We start from the raw sequence: 17,155 nt of genomic DNA, 5'->3' as shown, positions 1-17,155 counted from the left end.
CAATTTTATGCTATTAGTATGTGCCAGTATATAAAATGGTAGAGTGTTACAGAGAGGCAATCTAAAACTCAATGAGTTTTGAATTTGTAAATTCATTTCTTTTCGGTTCAGTATAGTTTGAAAAATCAAGTTTATGACAATGACAGGCTTCTTTTCTGAACCTAGAAAAACGAATTTAAATAAAAGTGTATATAGCGGTGGAGTTATGAAGAAACTTTTGAACAATGTTTTAAAATAATAATACTTGTTACAGTATTAAAGTATAGTAGGAGGAATATCACATTGTGCCAGATAAACTGAGCTGTATTTTATTCTCCTTTCCTTGATCAGAGTCTCCCATATCACACAGGGCTAGAAAAGTCAGTGAGGAGGTGGTAAAAAATTGAACTTCAAAACTCCAGTTACCTATATTAGCATTTTTTAAACTTGCATGTGCATAATAACCACCTGGGGATTTTGTTAAAAGATAAATTCTGTGTCAGTAGATCTGGGTGGGGCCTGAGAGCCTACATTTATTTCTAAGATACCTGAGCAGTGGTGCCTCTGCTGGTCCATGGATGACACTTGGAAGAGCAAGGATCTAGATTTTTCACCAGAGTGTTAGCATAAGGATATTGTGTCATACTTCACCAGCTTCTGAATTGTTCATAACTTTGACACTTTTATTAGTAGTTTTAAAATAAGTAACTCTATAAAATGTGGCAAATTTCAATTCTTTCCTGTCAGACTAATATGGAATTATTTATCAATAGGTAATGGAGACCAAAAACATGTTGTACCTTGTGACAGAATATGCAAAAAATGGAGAAATTTTTGGTAAGCACTTTTCCTTAATTTTCAGAATTTGAAAATGTCGCCCTGGCCAGGTGGCTCAGATGGTTGGAACGTCATCCTGAACACCAAAATAAAGATTGGGGGTTCGATTCCCAGTTTGGGCACATACCTAGGTTGTGGATTCAATCCCCTGTCGGGGGGCAACCAATCAATGTTTCTCTATTACATCAATGTTTCTCTAGCTCTCTCTCCCTTCCTTCCTCCCTCCCTCCCTCTATGTCTATAATCAATAAAAACATATCCTCAGGTGAGGATTAAAACTTAAAAATGTCACTAATCTTCATAAATGGAGTATTTTCTATTCTTCTGTCTGTTCAAGAGTTGGTAACATGAATTAGAAATTTTTAAGCATTCAAATATAATAAAATATTCAGTAAGCTAAAAATATGGAATATAATTTATTCTCTTCTATTTATGATATTAAAGATACTGCTTAATTTTCTCACGTGTGTTAGAGATTAGAAAATTGAAGATAGGGAGACACTTTCAGTCATATTGCAAGGGAGATTTCCTTCCCTTTTATCTTGGTTTTTACCCTCCTTTTTAACAAATATTTCTTGAACTCTTACCATGTCCCAGGCATTGTACTAGGTAAAAAGGATACAGTGGTGGCCTAAATAACAATCCCTGCCATTGTGGATCTTAAAACAGTTTATTAAGCCTTTAACTGAAGCTGTAAGACCTTGGGCAAGTCACTAATTTTCTGGAATATCTTTTATCTATATACTTGAGGCCCGGTGCATGAATTCATGCATGGGTGCGGTCCCTCAGGGTGGCCTGCGGGGATGGGGCCACAGCTCACGCCCCCAGCCTCCCAGCCTCGCAGCACCGCAGCCCCGCAGCCCCACAGCCCTGCCTGGCACCCCACCATGGCCTGGCGCCATGCCCTCACCTGCTGTACCATCCCACCTGCATGGCAGTTGATCAGGGCCAGGCCCCCTGCTTGGCTCCCTCAGTGCCTGGGAGCTGGGCGGTGGCACCGCCCGCCAGCACCACGTTGCCAACGCCTGCCATGTTTTGTGCCGCCCCCTGGTGGTCAACTCCTGGTCTCCCTGTCGAACGACTGACCCAGGGGACAATTTGCATATTAGGCTTTTATTATATACCAGAGGCCCGGTGCACAAAATTCATGCACTGGGTGGTAGGGATCCCTCAGCCTGGCCTGCACCCTCTCGCAGTCCGGGAGCCCTCAGGGGATGTCCGGCTGACAGCTCCCTGGGGGGGAGCGGGCCAAAGCCATCAGTTGGACATCCTTAGCATTGCCGCAGAGGCAGAAGAAGCTCCCACTACTGCCACTGCGCTTGCCAGCCGTGAGCCCAGCTCTGGCTGAACAGTGCTCTCTCTGTGGGAGCGCACTGACCACCAGGAGGCAGCTCCTGCATTGAGTGTCTGCCCCCTGGTGGTCAGTGCATGTCATAGTGACGGGTCATTCCGCTGTTGCACCGAAACTGACTCTCCAACATCCCCCAAGGAGTTCTGGATTGCAAGGGGGTGCAGGCCAGGCTGAGAGACCCCACAGTTGCACGATCAGGGCCAGGGAGGGATGCAGGAGATTGGCCAGCTTGGGAGGGACCATGGGAGGGCTGCAGGGTGTGTCCAGCCTGTCTTGCTCAGTCCCGATCGACCGGACCCCAGCAGCAAGCTAACCTACTGTTCCAAGGGTCTGCCCCCTGGTGGTCAGTGCATGTCATAGTAAGCAGTTGAATGGCCTTAGCATATCATTAGCATATTACGCTTTGATTGGTTGAATGGCTAACCAGACAACTGGACACTTAGCATATTAGGCTTTTATTATATAGGACTAGAGGCCCGGTGCACAAAAATTTGTGCACTCGGGGGGGAAGGGGGGGTCCCTCAGCCCAGCCTGTGCCCTCTTGCAGTCTGGGACCCCTCGGGAGATAACGACCTGCTGGCTTAGGCCTGCTCCTGGGTGGCAGAGGGCAGGCCCAATCCCTAGGTGCAGCCCCTGGTCGGGCTCAGAGCAGGGCTGATTGGGGAGTTGGGGCGCCGCCCCCTGTCATGCACAGAGCAGGGCGGATTGGGAGGTTGTGATGCCACCCTCAGTCACGCTCAGGGTAGGGCTGATTGGGGGGTTGGGGCACCGCCCCCATCACACTCAAGGCAGGGTCAATGGGGAGGTTGCGGCACCACCCCCTGTGATGCACAGAGCAGGGCCAATCAGGGGGTTGGGGCACTGCCCCCCGTCACGCACAGAGCAGGGCCCATCAGGGGGTTGGGGAGCTCCCCCCTCTCATGCACAGAGCAGGGCCCATCAGGGGGTTGGGGAGCTCCCCCGTCACGCACAGAGTAGGGCCGATAAGGGAGTTAGGGCACCGCCCCCTGTCACACACAGAGCAGGGCGGATCAGGGGCTTGAGGCGCCACCACTGTCACACTTAGGGCAGGGCCAATGGGGAGGTTATGGCTCTACCCCGTCACAGACAGAGCAGGGCCCGTGGGGGGGGGGGGGGGGGAGGGGTTGGGGCGCCACCCCCTGTCACACACAGAGCAGGGCCAATCAGGGGGTTGGGATGCCACACCCTGTCACACACAGAGCCACAGGGCGATCAGGGGGTTTGGGCGCTGCCCCCTGTCATGCTGATCCGGTGCCAGGATGCCTAGCAGCTCTGCTGATCCCGGTGCTGGGAGGCATATTACCCTTTTACTATATAGGATAGAGGCCTGGGGGCTGGCTGGTTTGCCCTGAAGGGTGTCCTGGATCAGGGTGGGGGTCCCCACTGGGGTGCCTGGCCAGTCTGGGTGAGGGGCTGACGGCTGCTTTCAGCCTGGTGGTTTTGACTGAAGCTCCCAACCGCTCCTTTTTTTCTTTTCTTTTTTTTCTTCTGGGCCAGCTTTAGCTCTGGCTCTAGCTCTGAGGCTTCCGCTGCTGGTTTGTTTGCCATTCTATAATCGAAACAATGTATAACTTCAGCTCTGAGATCCCGGCCTTCTATATTTGTTACAAAGTTTCAAACTGCCAGCTCAGAGGCCGGCAAGTCACTGGAGTCTGCAGTCACTGGAGCAAGCAAGCCTCATGTTCGCTTCCAGCTGCCTGGCTGCCGGCCGCCATCTTGGCTGACAGTAAATTTGCATAAGGATATGCTGATTAGCCAATGGGAAGGGTAGCGGTCGTACGCTAATTACCATTTTTCTCTTTTATTAGTGTAGATTATACTAGAGGCCCGGTGCATGAAAATTCATGCACTGGAGGGGGCGTCCCTCAGCCCAGCCTGCCCCCTCTCACAGTCCGGGAGCCCTCAGGGGCGGGAGGCCACCCAGCAATCAGGCGAAGGCAACACCCCATCACACCTCTGCTGTTGCCACTGCCGGCAGCACAAGCCTTGGCCAGCCCTGGTTACCTGAGCCTCGGGTGGCCCGGCAGCCACCATCCAAGGCTTGCCTGCACCTTGGGCTGGCCCTGGGCAGCTGGGCAGCTGCTATTTGAGGCTTGTCTGCACCTCAGGCGTCGGCTGGGCAGCTGCCATCTGAGGCTTGCCTGTGCCTTGGGTTGGCCCTGGGTGTCCGGGAGGCTGAGGGGACTGGGGGACTCCAGAGACAGGCGCCCGGGTGGGGCTGAGGGGACTGGGCACCTCCATCTTGTGGCTGTGGGCACCACCATCTTTGTGATGGTGTGAGGGTCAATTAGCATATTCCCTCTTTATTAGATAGGATAGGATATAAAAGGCTAATGTGCAAAGTATCCCCTCGGGAGTTCGACCAGAAGACTGGAAGTACGATTGTCGATGCCCGCCATGTTCCGCACCGCCCCCTGGTGGTCAGCGCACATCATAGTGAGCGGTCAAACTCCTGGTCTTCCTGTCGAATGACTGCCCCAGGGGACAATTTGCATATTAGGCTTTTATTATATACTAGAGGCCCGATGCACGAAATTCATGCAAGAGTAGGCCTTCCTTCCTCCGGCTGCTGGCACTGGCTTCCCTCTGGCACCTGGGACCCAGGCTTCCCTCCCAGCCCCGGCTTCATCCAGAAGGTCATCCGGATGGACGTCTGGTCGAATTAGCATATTACGCTTTTATTATTATAGAATATATCCTATATAATAAAGAGGTAATATTCAAATTAACCCTCATGCCATCACAAGGTGGCTGCCTATGACCAGGCCGGCAGGGGGTTAGTGAGGGACGACCAAACCACTGAACAGCAGGCTGCATGGGGTGACTAGGCCAGCGGGGGGGGTAGAGGCGCAGTTGGGGGCGACCAGGCCAGCGGGGGCGGGCAGTTAGGAGTGACCAGGCTGGCAGGGAGGGAGCAGTTGGGGGAGATCTGGCCAGCAGGGGACAGTTAGGGGCGATCAGGCCAGCACGCAGAGGCAGTGAGGGGCGATCAGGCCGGCAGGGGAAGAAGGCAGTTAGGGGTGACCAGACAGGCAGGCAGGTGAGCGATTAGGAGCCAGCAGTCCAGGACTGTGAGAGGGATGTCCGATTGCCAGTTTCGGCCTGATCCCCAGGCCGAAACCGGCAGTTGGACATCCCCCGAGGGGTCCCGGATTGAAGAGGGTGCAGGCTGGGCTGAGGGAACCCACCCCCCTTCCCACTCCCCATGCACAAATTTCGTGCACTGGGCCTTTAGTAGGATATAAAAGGCTTATGTGCAAAGTGTCCCCTCGGGAGTTCAACTGGGAGACCAGAAGTTCGATGCTCGCTATGACATGTGCTGGCCACCAGGAGGCAGTGCAGAATGAAGGAAGAGCCCGGCCGGCAGCTTGGGGAAGGGAGGCCCTGGCCGGCAGCCAGAAGGCCCAGATCGGCCCTGATCGCTAGCCAGGCCTAGGAACCCTACCCATGCCAAATTTCGTGCACCAGGCCTCTAGTCTTTAATAAGAAAGTATTTGAGCAGTTGGTTTCTGTGATCCAACTTAGCCCTTAAAAATTGTAAGTATTTTATTAGTTCTAGCTTTCATCTATTTTATTTTTACTCTGTGGAGCCAGAGCACTGTAGATAGTCTAAATATTTTTTGTTTTTAACCTAAATTTAAGTCCAAAATTGTTTTTTAAGCAGCTTTATTGAGGAATAGTTTATATACAATAAATTACACATATTTTAATGTGTACAATTTAATAAGTTTTACATATGTGAAAGAAACCATCACCACAATCAAGATATCCATCACTTTTAAAAGTTTATTGTGTGCTTTGTAATCTGTATTGTCCCACATCACCACCAAGCAGCCATTGATCTGTTCTCTGACTCTGAGGATTAGTTTGTGTCTTCTAGAGTTTATATAAATGTAATCATACAGTATGTGCTCTTTGTCTGGTTTCTTTCTCTCAGTATAATTATTTTAAGATTCATCCATTTTGTTGTACGAATCAACATTTTTTTCTATTGTTAGTAGATCCTATTGTATGAATTTACTCCAATTTGCTTATCCATTCCTGTGTTGGTAGACATTGGGTTGGTTTCAGTTTTTGGCTATTACTCATGAATTGCAATGAACACCCATATACAGGTTTTTTACTTATAGTCTACGTTTAAGTAATATTCAGCACTTCACATACAGTATAAGAACCTTACAATAATATACTTCTGTTTTGCCTTTTTGGTCTTTATGTTCTTGTCATACATTTTTCTTATACTTATTTTATAAAACATAGTGTTGTTTTTGTCTGAAAAGTTAGTTTTAAAGACACTTCAAATTTTTTAAAACTCTTACATATTTAGCAGTGGAGATATCATTGTCTCATACCTATATGTAGATACATGCTTTCATTTTCATTCCTATGTGTAGATAGATTATTTTCATCTGGTATCATTTTTCTTTTGTCTGAAGGATTTTCTTTACCATTTCTTGTAGTGCAGATCTGTTGGTGATTAAATCTTTCAGCTTTCATATGTCTAAAATAATCTTAGCCTTAGCTGGTTTGGCTCAGTGGATAGAGCATTGGCCTGTGGACCAAAGGGTCCCAGGTTTGATTCTGGTCAAGGGCACATATCTTGGTTGCAGGCTCTTCCCCTGTCGGGGCTCATGCAGGAGGCAACCAATCGATGTGTTTTTCTCACATTGATGTTTCTCTCTGTCTTTCCCTCTCTCTTCCCCTCTCCCTAAAAATCAATGGAAAAATATCCTCATGTTAGGATTAACAACAACAACAAAATTAAATTAAATAAAGTAATCTTGTTTTGTTTTGTTTTTGAAAGATATTTGTACTGGGTATATATATTTGTAGGTTGACTTTTTTCCCTCAGTACTCTAGAGACGTTTGTCCATTTTCTTCTCATTTGCATTACTTCTGACAAGAAATCTGCTGTCATCTTTTTCTTTATGCCTCTGTATGTAATGTGCCTTTTTTCTCTGGCTGCTTTTAAGATTTTCTGATATCACTGGTTTCAATAATTTGATTATAATGTGCCTTTGTGTGGTTTTCTTCATGATTCTTATGTTTGGTGTTCACTGAAGTTCTTGGATTTGTGAATGTAGTTTCCATCAAATTCAGAAAATTTTCAGCCATTATTTTTTTAACTGATTTTTCTGGCTCACTCTCCTTTTCTTCAGAGACTCCCATTATACATATATTAGGCTGCTTGAAATCCTCCCACAGCTCACTGATGTGCTTTTCCATTTTAAAAAATTCCTATTTCTCTCTGTATTTCATTTTGGATAGTTGCTACTTCTGTGTCTTTAAGTTTACTAATCTTCTACAATGTCTAATCTGCCATTAATCTCATCCAGTTAATTCTTTATCCTCGGACATTGTCATTTTGAGCTCTATAAACTTGATTAGGGCTTTTTTAAACATCTTCTATGTCTTTAGTTCGATTTTTGAACATATGGAGTACAGTTTTAATAACTTTTAATTGTATGTCCCCTAATTTTGGCGTCTCTATCAGTTTGGGATCAGATTTGAATGGTTGATATATCTCCTCAATTTTGGTTATATTTTCCTGCTTTTTTACATGCCTGCTAGTCTTTGATTGGATGGCAGACTTTGTCAATTTTATCTTACTGGTTGCCACATATTTTTATATTTCTATAACTCAACTTAATCTTCGTTCGGATATGTAGTTAAATTATTTGGAAAGTTTGATCCATTTTGGGTCTTTCTTTTATGATTGGAGCAGTACTCAGTCTAGGTCTAATTATTTCCCACTGTAAGGCCCCATAAATTCTGGGTTTTGTTTTTTTCTAGCCTGGCCAGTAGAAACAGGCACTATTCCTGGTACCAGGCACTCTTCTCTATAATCCTCTCAGATGGTTCTTTCTTTGGTCTCGGGTAGTTTTTTCACACACATGAACCAATTAGTAGACTCCTGAAAGCTGAAGGGGGAACCCTCTGTGAAACTTTAGTGTTCTATCCATGTGTAGCTCTCTCTTCTCTGGTACTCCATTTTGTAGTGTCTATTGGCCTTTTTCTTTCTAGACTCTCAGCTCTGTCTCTTCAACTCAAGGACTTTGCTGGGTTTCTGCTCACTATGTTGTGACCTGCACACTTTCTCAAGGCATTCACTGGTCTTTCCTCATTTATTTCCTGTCTCTCAAAGATCACTCTTCTTGCCGAAACTGGTTTGGCTCAGTGGATAGAGCGTCAGCCTGCGGACTGAAGGGTCCCAGGTTCGATTCCGGTCAAGGGCATGTACCTGGGTTGCGGGCACATCCCCAGTAGGAGATGTGCAGGAGGCAGCTGATCGATGTTTCTCTCTCATTGATGTTTCTAGCTCTCTGTCTCTCTCCCTTCCTCTCTGTAAAAAATCAATAAAATATATTTTTTAAAAAATCACTCTTCTTCTTTGACTGATGTTCAGTGTTTTATGTTCTAATTGTATTTCAGGAGACAGTTATCTTGCCTCTTTTACTTATTTTTTTCTCTTTTTTATGATAATGCTTATTGAGCTCATTTAAACTCTTAAGGTATTTCTTTTAACTAGGATCTTCTTTTTTTAAAATATATTTTTATTGTTGATAGTATTACAAATATCTCCCATTTTCTCCCCCTTTACTCCCCACCCCAGGTCCTCACTACCCTGTTGCCCATGTCCATGGGCAATGCATATAAGTATATAAATTCTTTGGTTTATCTCTTCTCATCCCTCCAACCCCTCACATAAAGGTATATCAGTCTGTTTCAAGCCTCCATGCTTTGGGTCTTATTTTGTTGGTCAGTTCATTTTGTTCATCAGATTCCACAAATAAGTGAGATCATGTGATATTTGTCTTTCTCAGATTGACTTATTTAGAAGCTTCTTAACTGATGTGATAATAGAACTAGAGGCCCAGTGCACAAATTCGTGCATGGGAGGGATCCCTTGACCTGGCTGGCGATCAGGGCTGATTGGGGCCATCTCGCCCAGTCCTGATCGGGACCGATTGGGGCCGGCCAGCTGGGAGGAGGGACCGCAGGAGGTTGGCTGGCCAGGGGGAGGGACTACAGAAAGTTGGCCGGCCAGGGGGAAAGGTCACGGGAGGTTGGCCGGCCATGGAAGGTTGGCTGTGGGAGGACACTGACCACCCAGCCAGCCAGCGGGAGGGACTGCGGGAGGTTGGCCAGCCACGGGAGGTTGGCTGTGGGAGCACACTGACTACCAGGGGGCAGCTCCTGCATTGAGTGTCTACCCCCAGGTGGTCAGTGCACATCATAGCTACCGGCCGGTTGTCCGGTCGTAACGGTCACTTAGGCTTTTATATATATAGATAGATGGTATGGGCTTTGAAGTCAAGCAGATCTGGCTATACCATATTAATTGTTTATAATGCTAGCTGCACTATATTAATTGTTGCATTGCTTTGGGCAAGTTTCTTCCTTTTTTTTTTCCTTTCCTTTTCTTTCTTACATTCACCCAGTCACTCAGTCTTTCAGGAAATCTTTATTGAAAACCAACTATGTGTCTCACACTGTTCTATGTGGTGAGAATACCACAGTGAAGAATACAGCCAAAAATCCCTGTTCTCATAAGCTTTACATACTAATGGGGGGAGAGAGACAATAAATAAAATAAGAAAATTGTGTAGTATATTAGATGTTAATATGTGGAAATAATAAAGCAAGGAGAGGAGCATGAGGAGTGGGGAAGTTGATTACAATATTAAATAGAGTGGTCAGGGAAGGTCTAACTGATATTGGAGCAAAAATTAGAAATCTCAGTATATAGATAAGAGGGTTACCTGGGGAGAGGGAAGAGTAAATGAAAGGTCCTAAGGCAGCAATGTTTGGTGTGTTCAAGGAATAGCAGGGATATTCGCATGGCGAGAGAAAAGCAAACAAGAAGGAAGAGCAAGAGTGAACAAGAAGAAAGAATAGTAGGAGAGGAGGTCAAAAAGGTAAATGGGAGGCAGGAGTGTGGGAGGTTGGGGGCTTTGTAGGCCATTGGAAGGACTTCGGTTCTTGTTAAAATGAGGGAACCGTTAGAGGTGCTTGAACAAAGAAGTGATTTAATCTAATTTAACATTTTAAAAGCATCCCTCTGGCTTCTGTGTTGAGAATAGAGTGTATTAAGCAAGGGTGGAAACTGGGAAACCAGGTAGGAAGCTGCTGCAGCAGTTGAAGTGAGAGATGATGCTGGCTTAGACCAGGGTGGTAGTGCTGCACGTAGTGCTAAGTGGTCAGTCTTACAATGTTTTAAAAGTGGAATCAGTAGGACTTCTGACAGATGAACACCACCTAAGTAGTGAGTATGATTAGGGAAGGCACCACTGTCTGATCCCTGAGGCACTCAAACATTAAAAGAGAAGGAACCAGCAAAGGAGACATGGAAGAAAACCAAGAGAATGCAGTATCCTGAAAACCAAGTGGCACTTTGCTACAAAGGTGCTTTGGGGTGAAATATGTAGAAGGAAAATGAGTTTTTTCATTTAGAAGAGATTTCATTCATTCTGTAATGTAGCAGATGAGGCACCAGGGAAGGAGCCAGTACATTACACACTATAGTGTGGGGAAAGGTTTAGAACAGCTGGTGGTACTCATATGATAGTCAAGTGGTGAATGAAAGCATTGATAATTAGCAGTGAGGGAGTTCCTGATAGACTCACAGTCAGCAATGCTTTCCAGCCCAGGAGGAGAAGTAGACAATATGAATGACCCAGGCTGGGGACTGGAATGGTAGAAGGACAAAGGCACCTAGGAGTTGCTGTGGCCAAAGAGGTGAGAGTTGAAATAGCTGACAGTGAGATCCAAGTTGAGGAGGGAGATAAATGAAGCAACAAAGGGTTTCGTGAGCTGAAAAAAATAGAACAGTAGAGCAATGAAGGTTATGACGAAGTGAAGTACTTTTGGGAGAAAACATGCATAAACAAAAAATAAAAACGCCAGCCTTGATCTGGTACATAACTTCCCAGCAGCTTGACACTTTCCAGTTCTCTGCTGCTGCTGGCACTAACTGCCCTAACTGCGCCCGCTCGTGCAGGAAGGGCCTTCTATACTCCTCAGCTGCTCTTTCTTTGCATAGAAGGTTTCCTGTGCCATCTGGTTTTCTTGCCTCATCTGACTAGGTTTACAGCAAAAGAGTGATTTGGGTGGCATGCTGGGACTGCATCTAAAATGCATGATTCGTGCATTATGGGGCTGTGGTGTTTACGCCCTTTATTTTTGTTTGGTTAGATTGCACCTCATTCTATAAATGGCTAAAGTAGCTTCAAAGAAGAATACTACAAAAACAATAATTCTAAAGTATAAATAAGAATAAAGAAGTGATTCAGAAAATGCATAGAACAGTAGGAAATAATCATGAGCTGTGGGGGAAGGGAACACAAAAGTGCAGGCAGTAAGGGCCCAGGAGCTTCATATATGGCTCTAATCTTTCTGGATGTCACAGTGAAAATAATATGTAGTCATTTACAGAATTTTATCTCAGAGAAAGACAGGTGCATATCCCTCAAAGAAAATAAAACTTTTTTTAGTAGTATATTTTTCCTTTGGGGTTTCTTATAAGAAGTACTAATTACACCATATTTTTAAAACAAAAAATCTGATTAAATCTGTTTCAGGGGCTTTTATTGTTTTTAGAATAAAGTTCAGGATTCTTAACAAAGCCAAGAAGGATGATTACACTCTATACACCCTGACCTTAAATACAATAGCAATGAAGATTATCATTTCTTGAACATTTACCACATGCTATAGGCATTATGCTAACTCCTGTACATATACATAAACCCTTAAATAAGTTGGGGACTTATCAATATCTCTATTTTACAGTAGAGAAACTGAGGCATGGAGAGGTTAAATAATTTGCCCACATCATAGAGCAAGTAAGTCTTAAGTGGCATAACCAAGACTTAACAGTAAGCCTTAGTCTGACTTCAAAGGCTGAGCTTTTACTAACTCCACTATACTAACTGGTTATATGCTTCTTTAAAGTTCTTTGAATTTTAACAGGTTTCTTCTGTCTTAGTAACTTGGCACCTTACTGTTTCTTCTGCCTGAAGGATTCTCTAACCTCCCTACTTTGCCTTAAGCATGTCAGTTAATTGAACTGAATTTGATAGATATCATTAATTTAATGTTCTCATTAAAATTAGAAATAGGCAAAGTATGTAATAGTTTTATCCACTATAATGGATGCAGGAAGCTCTTGAGCCCCTGTCTTCAGTACTTTGGAAACTGGCCAGTGGACTTCATACCAAATCTAATGACCAAATCTAATCTAATGGCCACAAAACCCATAACTAGGCTTATCTCCTTGTTGGTTTTCAAAACAAAGCATGTAAATTTCTGATTCCAAATCTGTGCTCATGTTGATCTGGAGACCTAGAAAGCCCTTTGCTTTCCACATAGTCAAATCTTCCCTTTTTTAGAGGCCTACCTGAAGTTCCATCCTTCAGTAAAGTCTTTCTCAGTTCTATCCACATTGATTTCCTCTTAGTTCTCTTTCCTGCACAACTCATTTTATTATTTTTTAAAATATCTTTTTACTGATTTTTAGAAGGAGAGGAAGAGAGAGATAGAAACATTGATGAACATCGATCAGCTGCTTCCTGCATGCCCCCTATTGGGGATCAAGTTCACAACCTGGGCATGATCTCTGACCTGGAATTGAACCTGTGACCACTTGGTTCATGGGTCAGTGCTCAACCACTGAGCCACAGGGGCCAGGCTGCACAACTCATTTTAGAATTTATCTACCTTATTGCTTTTCATTGTCATTTAAAATCTTTATGTGTATCTTTTTATCTCTACTAGATTGTAAGTTTCTGCTGAGGACTTAGCATAATACACAGCTTTTTATAAACACCTGTTGAATGAATGACGTAATAGTCTAGTTTGGCTTCATATCCCTTATTTACTTAGTGAAGCCAACAGGAGAACACTGCCAGGTTAAGTAGTCTGAGTTACTTCTTTGTTCAGTTTTTGAAAGAACTTTTCTGTTGATTTATACTTCCGAAGATAAACATGAGAGAGGAAATGCTAACTGAATCAAGGGAGAAAACTGGCTTACTCTAGTATACTGAGCAGTTTTTGAGTACTTACTGGTAGTTACCAGCCTGCACTTACATTCTTCCAACTCCATACCTCCCTAGTATAAAGGTAAATAAGGGCATATACATTTAATCTGAATAATTTTTGTTTTCTAATTCTTATGTAGTCATTGATGCTCATCTCTGAAGGGTATTAATATGTCATGGCAAATGGATTTGCTGAAAGGAGCATTAAAATATATATATATATATATATAGCTAATACGCTAAGTGTCTGTCCAGGTGATGATGTTACATAGCAATGCCAGCTTCCTCTCCCTAGCGACTAGCCTCCTTGGAGTTTCTTCAGCCTGGGAACATGACTTGGATTATAGCCAGGTGGAAACATTTTACACTGTAACCAAATGTCTGTGAAGCATTTTCCCATGCCTCATCTCATTTGATCCTCACAGAAATCCTGGAGTAGGTAGATAGGAGACTCAGTGGAATCCTATTTTCTTTTTATTAGCCAGAAAACGGAGAGTTAGAAAGCTTAGAAACTTGACCCGACTTAAAAGAAGTAAGAAATGGTGGACCTTGAAAATAACTTCAGGTTTTATCACTGCGCAGAATATAGTCAAACACTGCTGCAGTTAAATATTTTACCCTTTGTTCTCCCTGCGTGATCTACAATAATAATCTGCTTTGTGTTGATATTTATTGTTGTGTAGCTGACAATTACCTGAAAGAGAAGTTGAGGTGCTTCACTGGGCTGAAAAAAGTTTAGCTGAATCAGAAAGCAGGTCTAATTAAGCAAGTTTATCTATATACTAGAAGCCTGATGCACAAAATTCGTACAAGGGTAGGCCTTTACAGCCCCGGCTGCCTTGCCCCTCGCAGCTGCCCTGGCTTCGTCCAGAAGGTCATCTGGATGACCGGACGGTCATTCTGCTGTCTGGTCTAATTAGCATATTAGCTCTTTATTATCCTACTAGAGGTCCGGTGCACAAAAATTTGTGCACTTGGCAAGGGGGGTCTCTCAGCCCGGCCTGTGCCCTCTCCCAAGCTAGGACCCCTCAGGGGATGACCACCTGCTGGCTTAGGCCCGCTCCCTGGGGGATTGAGCCTAAGCTGGCAGTCAGACATCCCTCTGGCAGCCCGGCAGCCCTCGGGGGATGTCCACTTGCCAGCGGGGAGCAGGCCTAAGCTGCAGTCGGACATCCTTAGCGCTGCTGAGGAGGCGAGAGAGGCTCCCACCACCACCGCTGTACTGGCAGCCGTCAGCCTGGCTTGTGGCTGAGCAAAGCTCCCACTGTGGGAGTGCACTGACCACCAGGGGGCAGCTCCTGCATTGAGCATCTGCCCCCTGGTGGTCAGTATGTGTCATAGTGACCAGTGATTCCCAGTCGTTCTGCTGTTAGGCTCAATTTGCATATTACCCTTTTATTATATAGGAGTGCCTGGCCAGCCTGGGTGAGTGGCTGATGGCTGTTTGTAGGCTGGCCACAGCCCCTTCAGGGTGGGGGTCCCCGCTGGGGTTCCTGGCCAGCCTGGGTGAGGGGGTGAGGGCCATTTGCAGGCTGGCCACAGCCCCTTCAGGGTGGAAGGTCCTGCTGGGGTGCCTAGCCAGTCTGGGTGAGGGGCTGAGGGCCGTTGCAGGCTGGCTAAGCCCCCCAGCGGGGACCCTCACCCCATGAGGGTGTGGCCAGCCTGGGTGAGGGGATGATGGCTGTTTGCAGGCTGGCCACAACCCCCAGCCACCCAAGCTCCCAGTGGAGGCTGGCTGGAAGCAGGTATCTGGGATTTGTTTATCTTCTATAATTGAAACTTTGTTGCCATGAGTGGAGGCCCAGCCGGTTCATGGCAGGCGGGAAGCTTGGCTTCCTCCATCGCCTGGGCAATCAAGTCTCCTGCTTGCTCCAGCTCCGTGGCTGCCGGCCACCACCTTGGCTGGGTTAATTTGCATATAGTCGCTCTGATTGGCTGGTGGGCGTGACTTAGGGCATAATAAAGTTATGGTCAATTAGCATATTTGTCTTTTATTAGTGTAGATATAATAAGAGAGGAATATACTAATTAACCATTACACCCTGAGGCATAACAACCAAGCGCATCATGACCAGATCACAGATCAGCAGGAGGGTGGGCCAGTGAGGTACAAGTGAGCTGTGGAGAGCTAAGAAGGGGCAGGGCAGCAAGCTATGAGGGGGTGCAGGGGGAGCTACAGGAGGGCGGGGCAGCGGGTGGAGAGCTACAGGAGGGAGGGGCAGCGGGCAGGGAGCTACAGGAGGGCGGCAGTGACCTACTGGCACACAGATTCCTGCGCAGGGCTACTAGTATAGGATATAAAGCTCTCACTGGCGCCAATCGCATGTGTGTGTTTCGATCTGTCATTGTCGATTGTGAATTTGGTTGACACTTCTATTATAGAGGAAGGGTGAATAGAGATATTAATATATTTCTTCTAGTTAATTTCTTTTCAATGTGCATGAATTCATGCACTGGGACACTAGTTTATAAATATTATAAGGTTTTAACTCTAAAATTTTTCTTTGGAATCATAGGTGTGATTAATAAAAGTTATTCAAGATTCCTGAATTCTTTAGAACTATTTCTCATGTTTGCCCATGTGGTCATAGGCAGTAAATGGTACAAAAGTCTTAGGGTGGTCACCTCATCAGACAATTTGGGCACTATTCAAACAATTAAACCGGCAGTCAGCAGTTTCCGGCCTGGTCATTAATTACCCAGAGCCTTTGTTTTCAGATTTCTGCTCCTTGATATGCTGTGTCTTTCCAGGCCAAGCATGTGCCTGGGGTTTATTGATTCATTTCCTGTCTTTCCCTTTCAATGGTAACATATTAGGATGCTGGCTCTGGGATTAAAGGGGGGCTTTGTTTTAGCCAAAATACCTTTAGACAGTTACTCAGAGAATCTAAAGGACAAATTTGGTGGCCTTGGTTATTATCTTAACAGCATGAAGATAATGTTAGAAAAGTTGTTTATTTGCCTTTTATTATGAGTTTCAATAAACTTTGAAGATTCTACTTTACATTTTAGTTCTTTGGGTTTTTAAATTATTAACCAGGATCCTAGTTGCAGTACTGCTTACATCTGTACTCACTTCTTCAATTTGTTCCATCATCCCTTTAGTTTGGACCTTCATCATTTCTTACTTGAATTACTTGAGCAAGCAGCCTAAGGTCTCTTTGCCTACAGTTTTGTCTCTCTTCTAAATCATCTGTCATGTTGCTGTCAAATGATCTTTCTAAAATGCAGATCTGTCAGTTTTATACTTAAAACTAGAGGCCCGGTGCACAGATTCATGCACCGGTGGGGTCCCTTGGCCTGGCCTGCGCCCTCTCACAATCCGGGACCCCTCGGGGAATGTTGGACTGCTACTTTCAACCCAATCCCTGCAGGCCAGGCCAAGGGCCTCTAGTATGCATATAAGATCTTTGGTTAATCTCTTCCCGCCCTTCCCCCTTCCCCTTTCTTCTGAGATTCATCAGTCAGTTCCATGTTTCCATGCCTGTGCATTGAGCGTCCCTGGTAGTCATTGCACATCATAACTACCAGTCGAACAGTCGCTTAGGCTTTTATATATACCCAGTGCCTTCGGTATAGAATTTGTATAATGATGCAGCCCCTATGTACCTCCCCATCATATCTTGTATGAGCTTTATTAACTGAACATGATCTACTGTGCAGATGTATAGGCGAATGTTGGTTTCACACGTCTGAGGATGCTAGATGTCTGCAGAAAGATTAAATCTGTGTATATTTCAGAATGGGTATGCAAATGTTGAATTCATGCAGATTAAATAGACTGTCCTTGGATATAAAATTTAGGATCTTTTCTTTTGAATTTTTATTAGATGCATGTAAAATTGTTACCTTTGAAGAGGTCAGATCTAATTGGATTATTTGTAAATCTTTCTGGTTAACTTTTAGGGAAACTAGTAACTACATAAAA

General features: G+C 44.9%; 1 protein-coding gene across 1 annotated transcript in view; it reads left to right on the top strand.

Moving 5' to 3' along the window:
- The window catches only part of SIK2 (salt inducible kinase 2), a 128,220-nt gene that overhangs the window by 12,906 nt on the left and 98,159 nt on the right, over positions 1-17,155 (top strand). Inside the window, exon 3 of the mRNA XM_070426072.1 lies at positions 753-816. Within this exon, the coding sequence (XP_070282173.1) occupies positions 753-816 (64 nt within the window). The remainder of the gene's footprint in view (positions 1-752; positions 817-17,155) is intronic.

Source organism: Myotis yumanensis, unplaced genomic scaffold (assembly GCF_028538775.1).
Source record: "Myotis yumanensis isolate MYYU_CA2020_CCGP unplaced genomic scaffold, mMyoYum1.0.hap1 SCAF_10, whole genome shotgun sequence".
Classification (NCBI taxonomy): domain Eukaryota; kingdom Metazoa; phylum Chordata; class Mammalia; order Chiroptera; family Vespertilionidae; genus Myotis; species Myotis yumanensis.
Note: the sequence above shows the minus strand (reverse complement) of the source record. Positions and strands in the feature narration are given on the sequence as shown.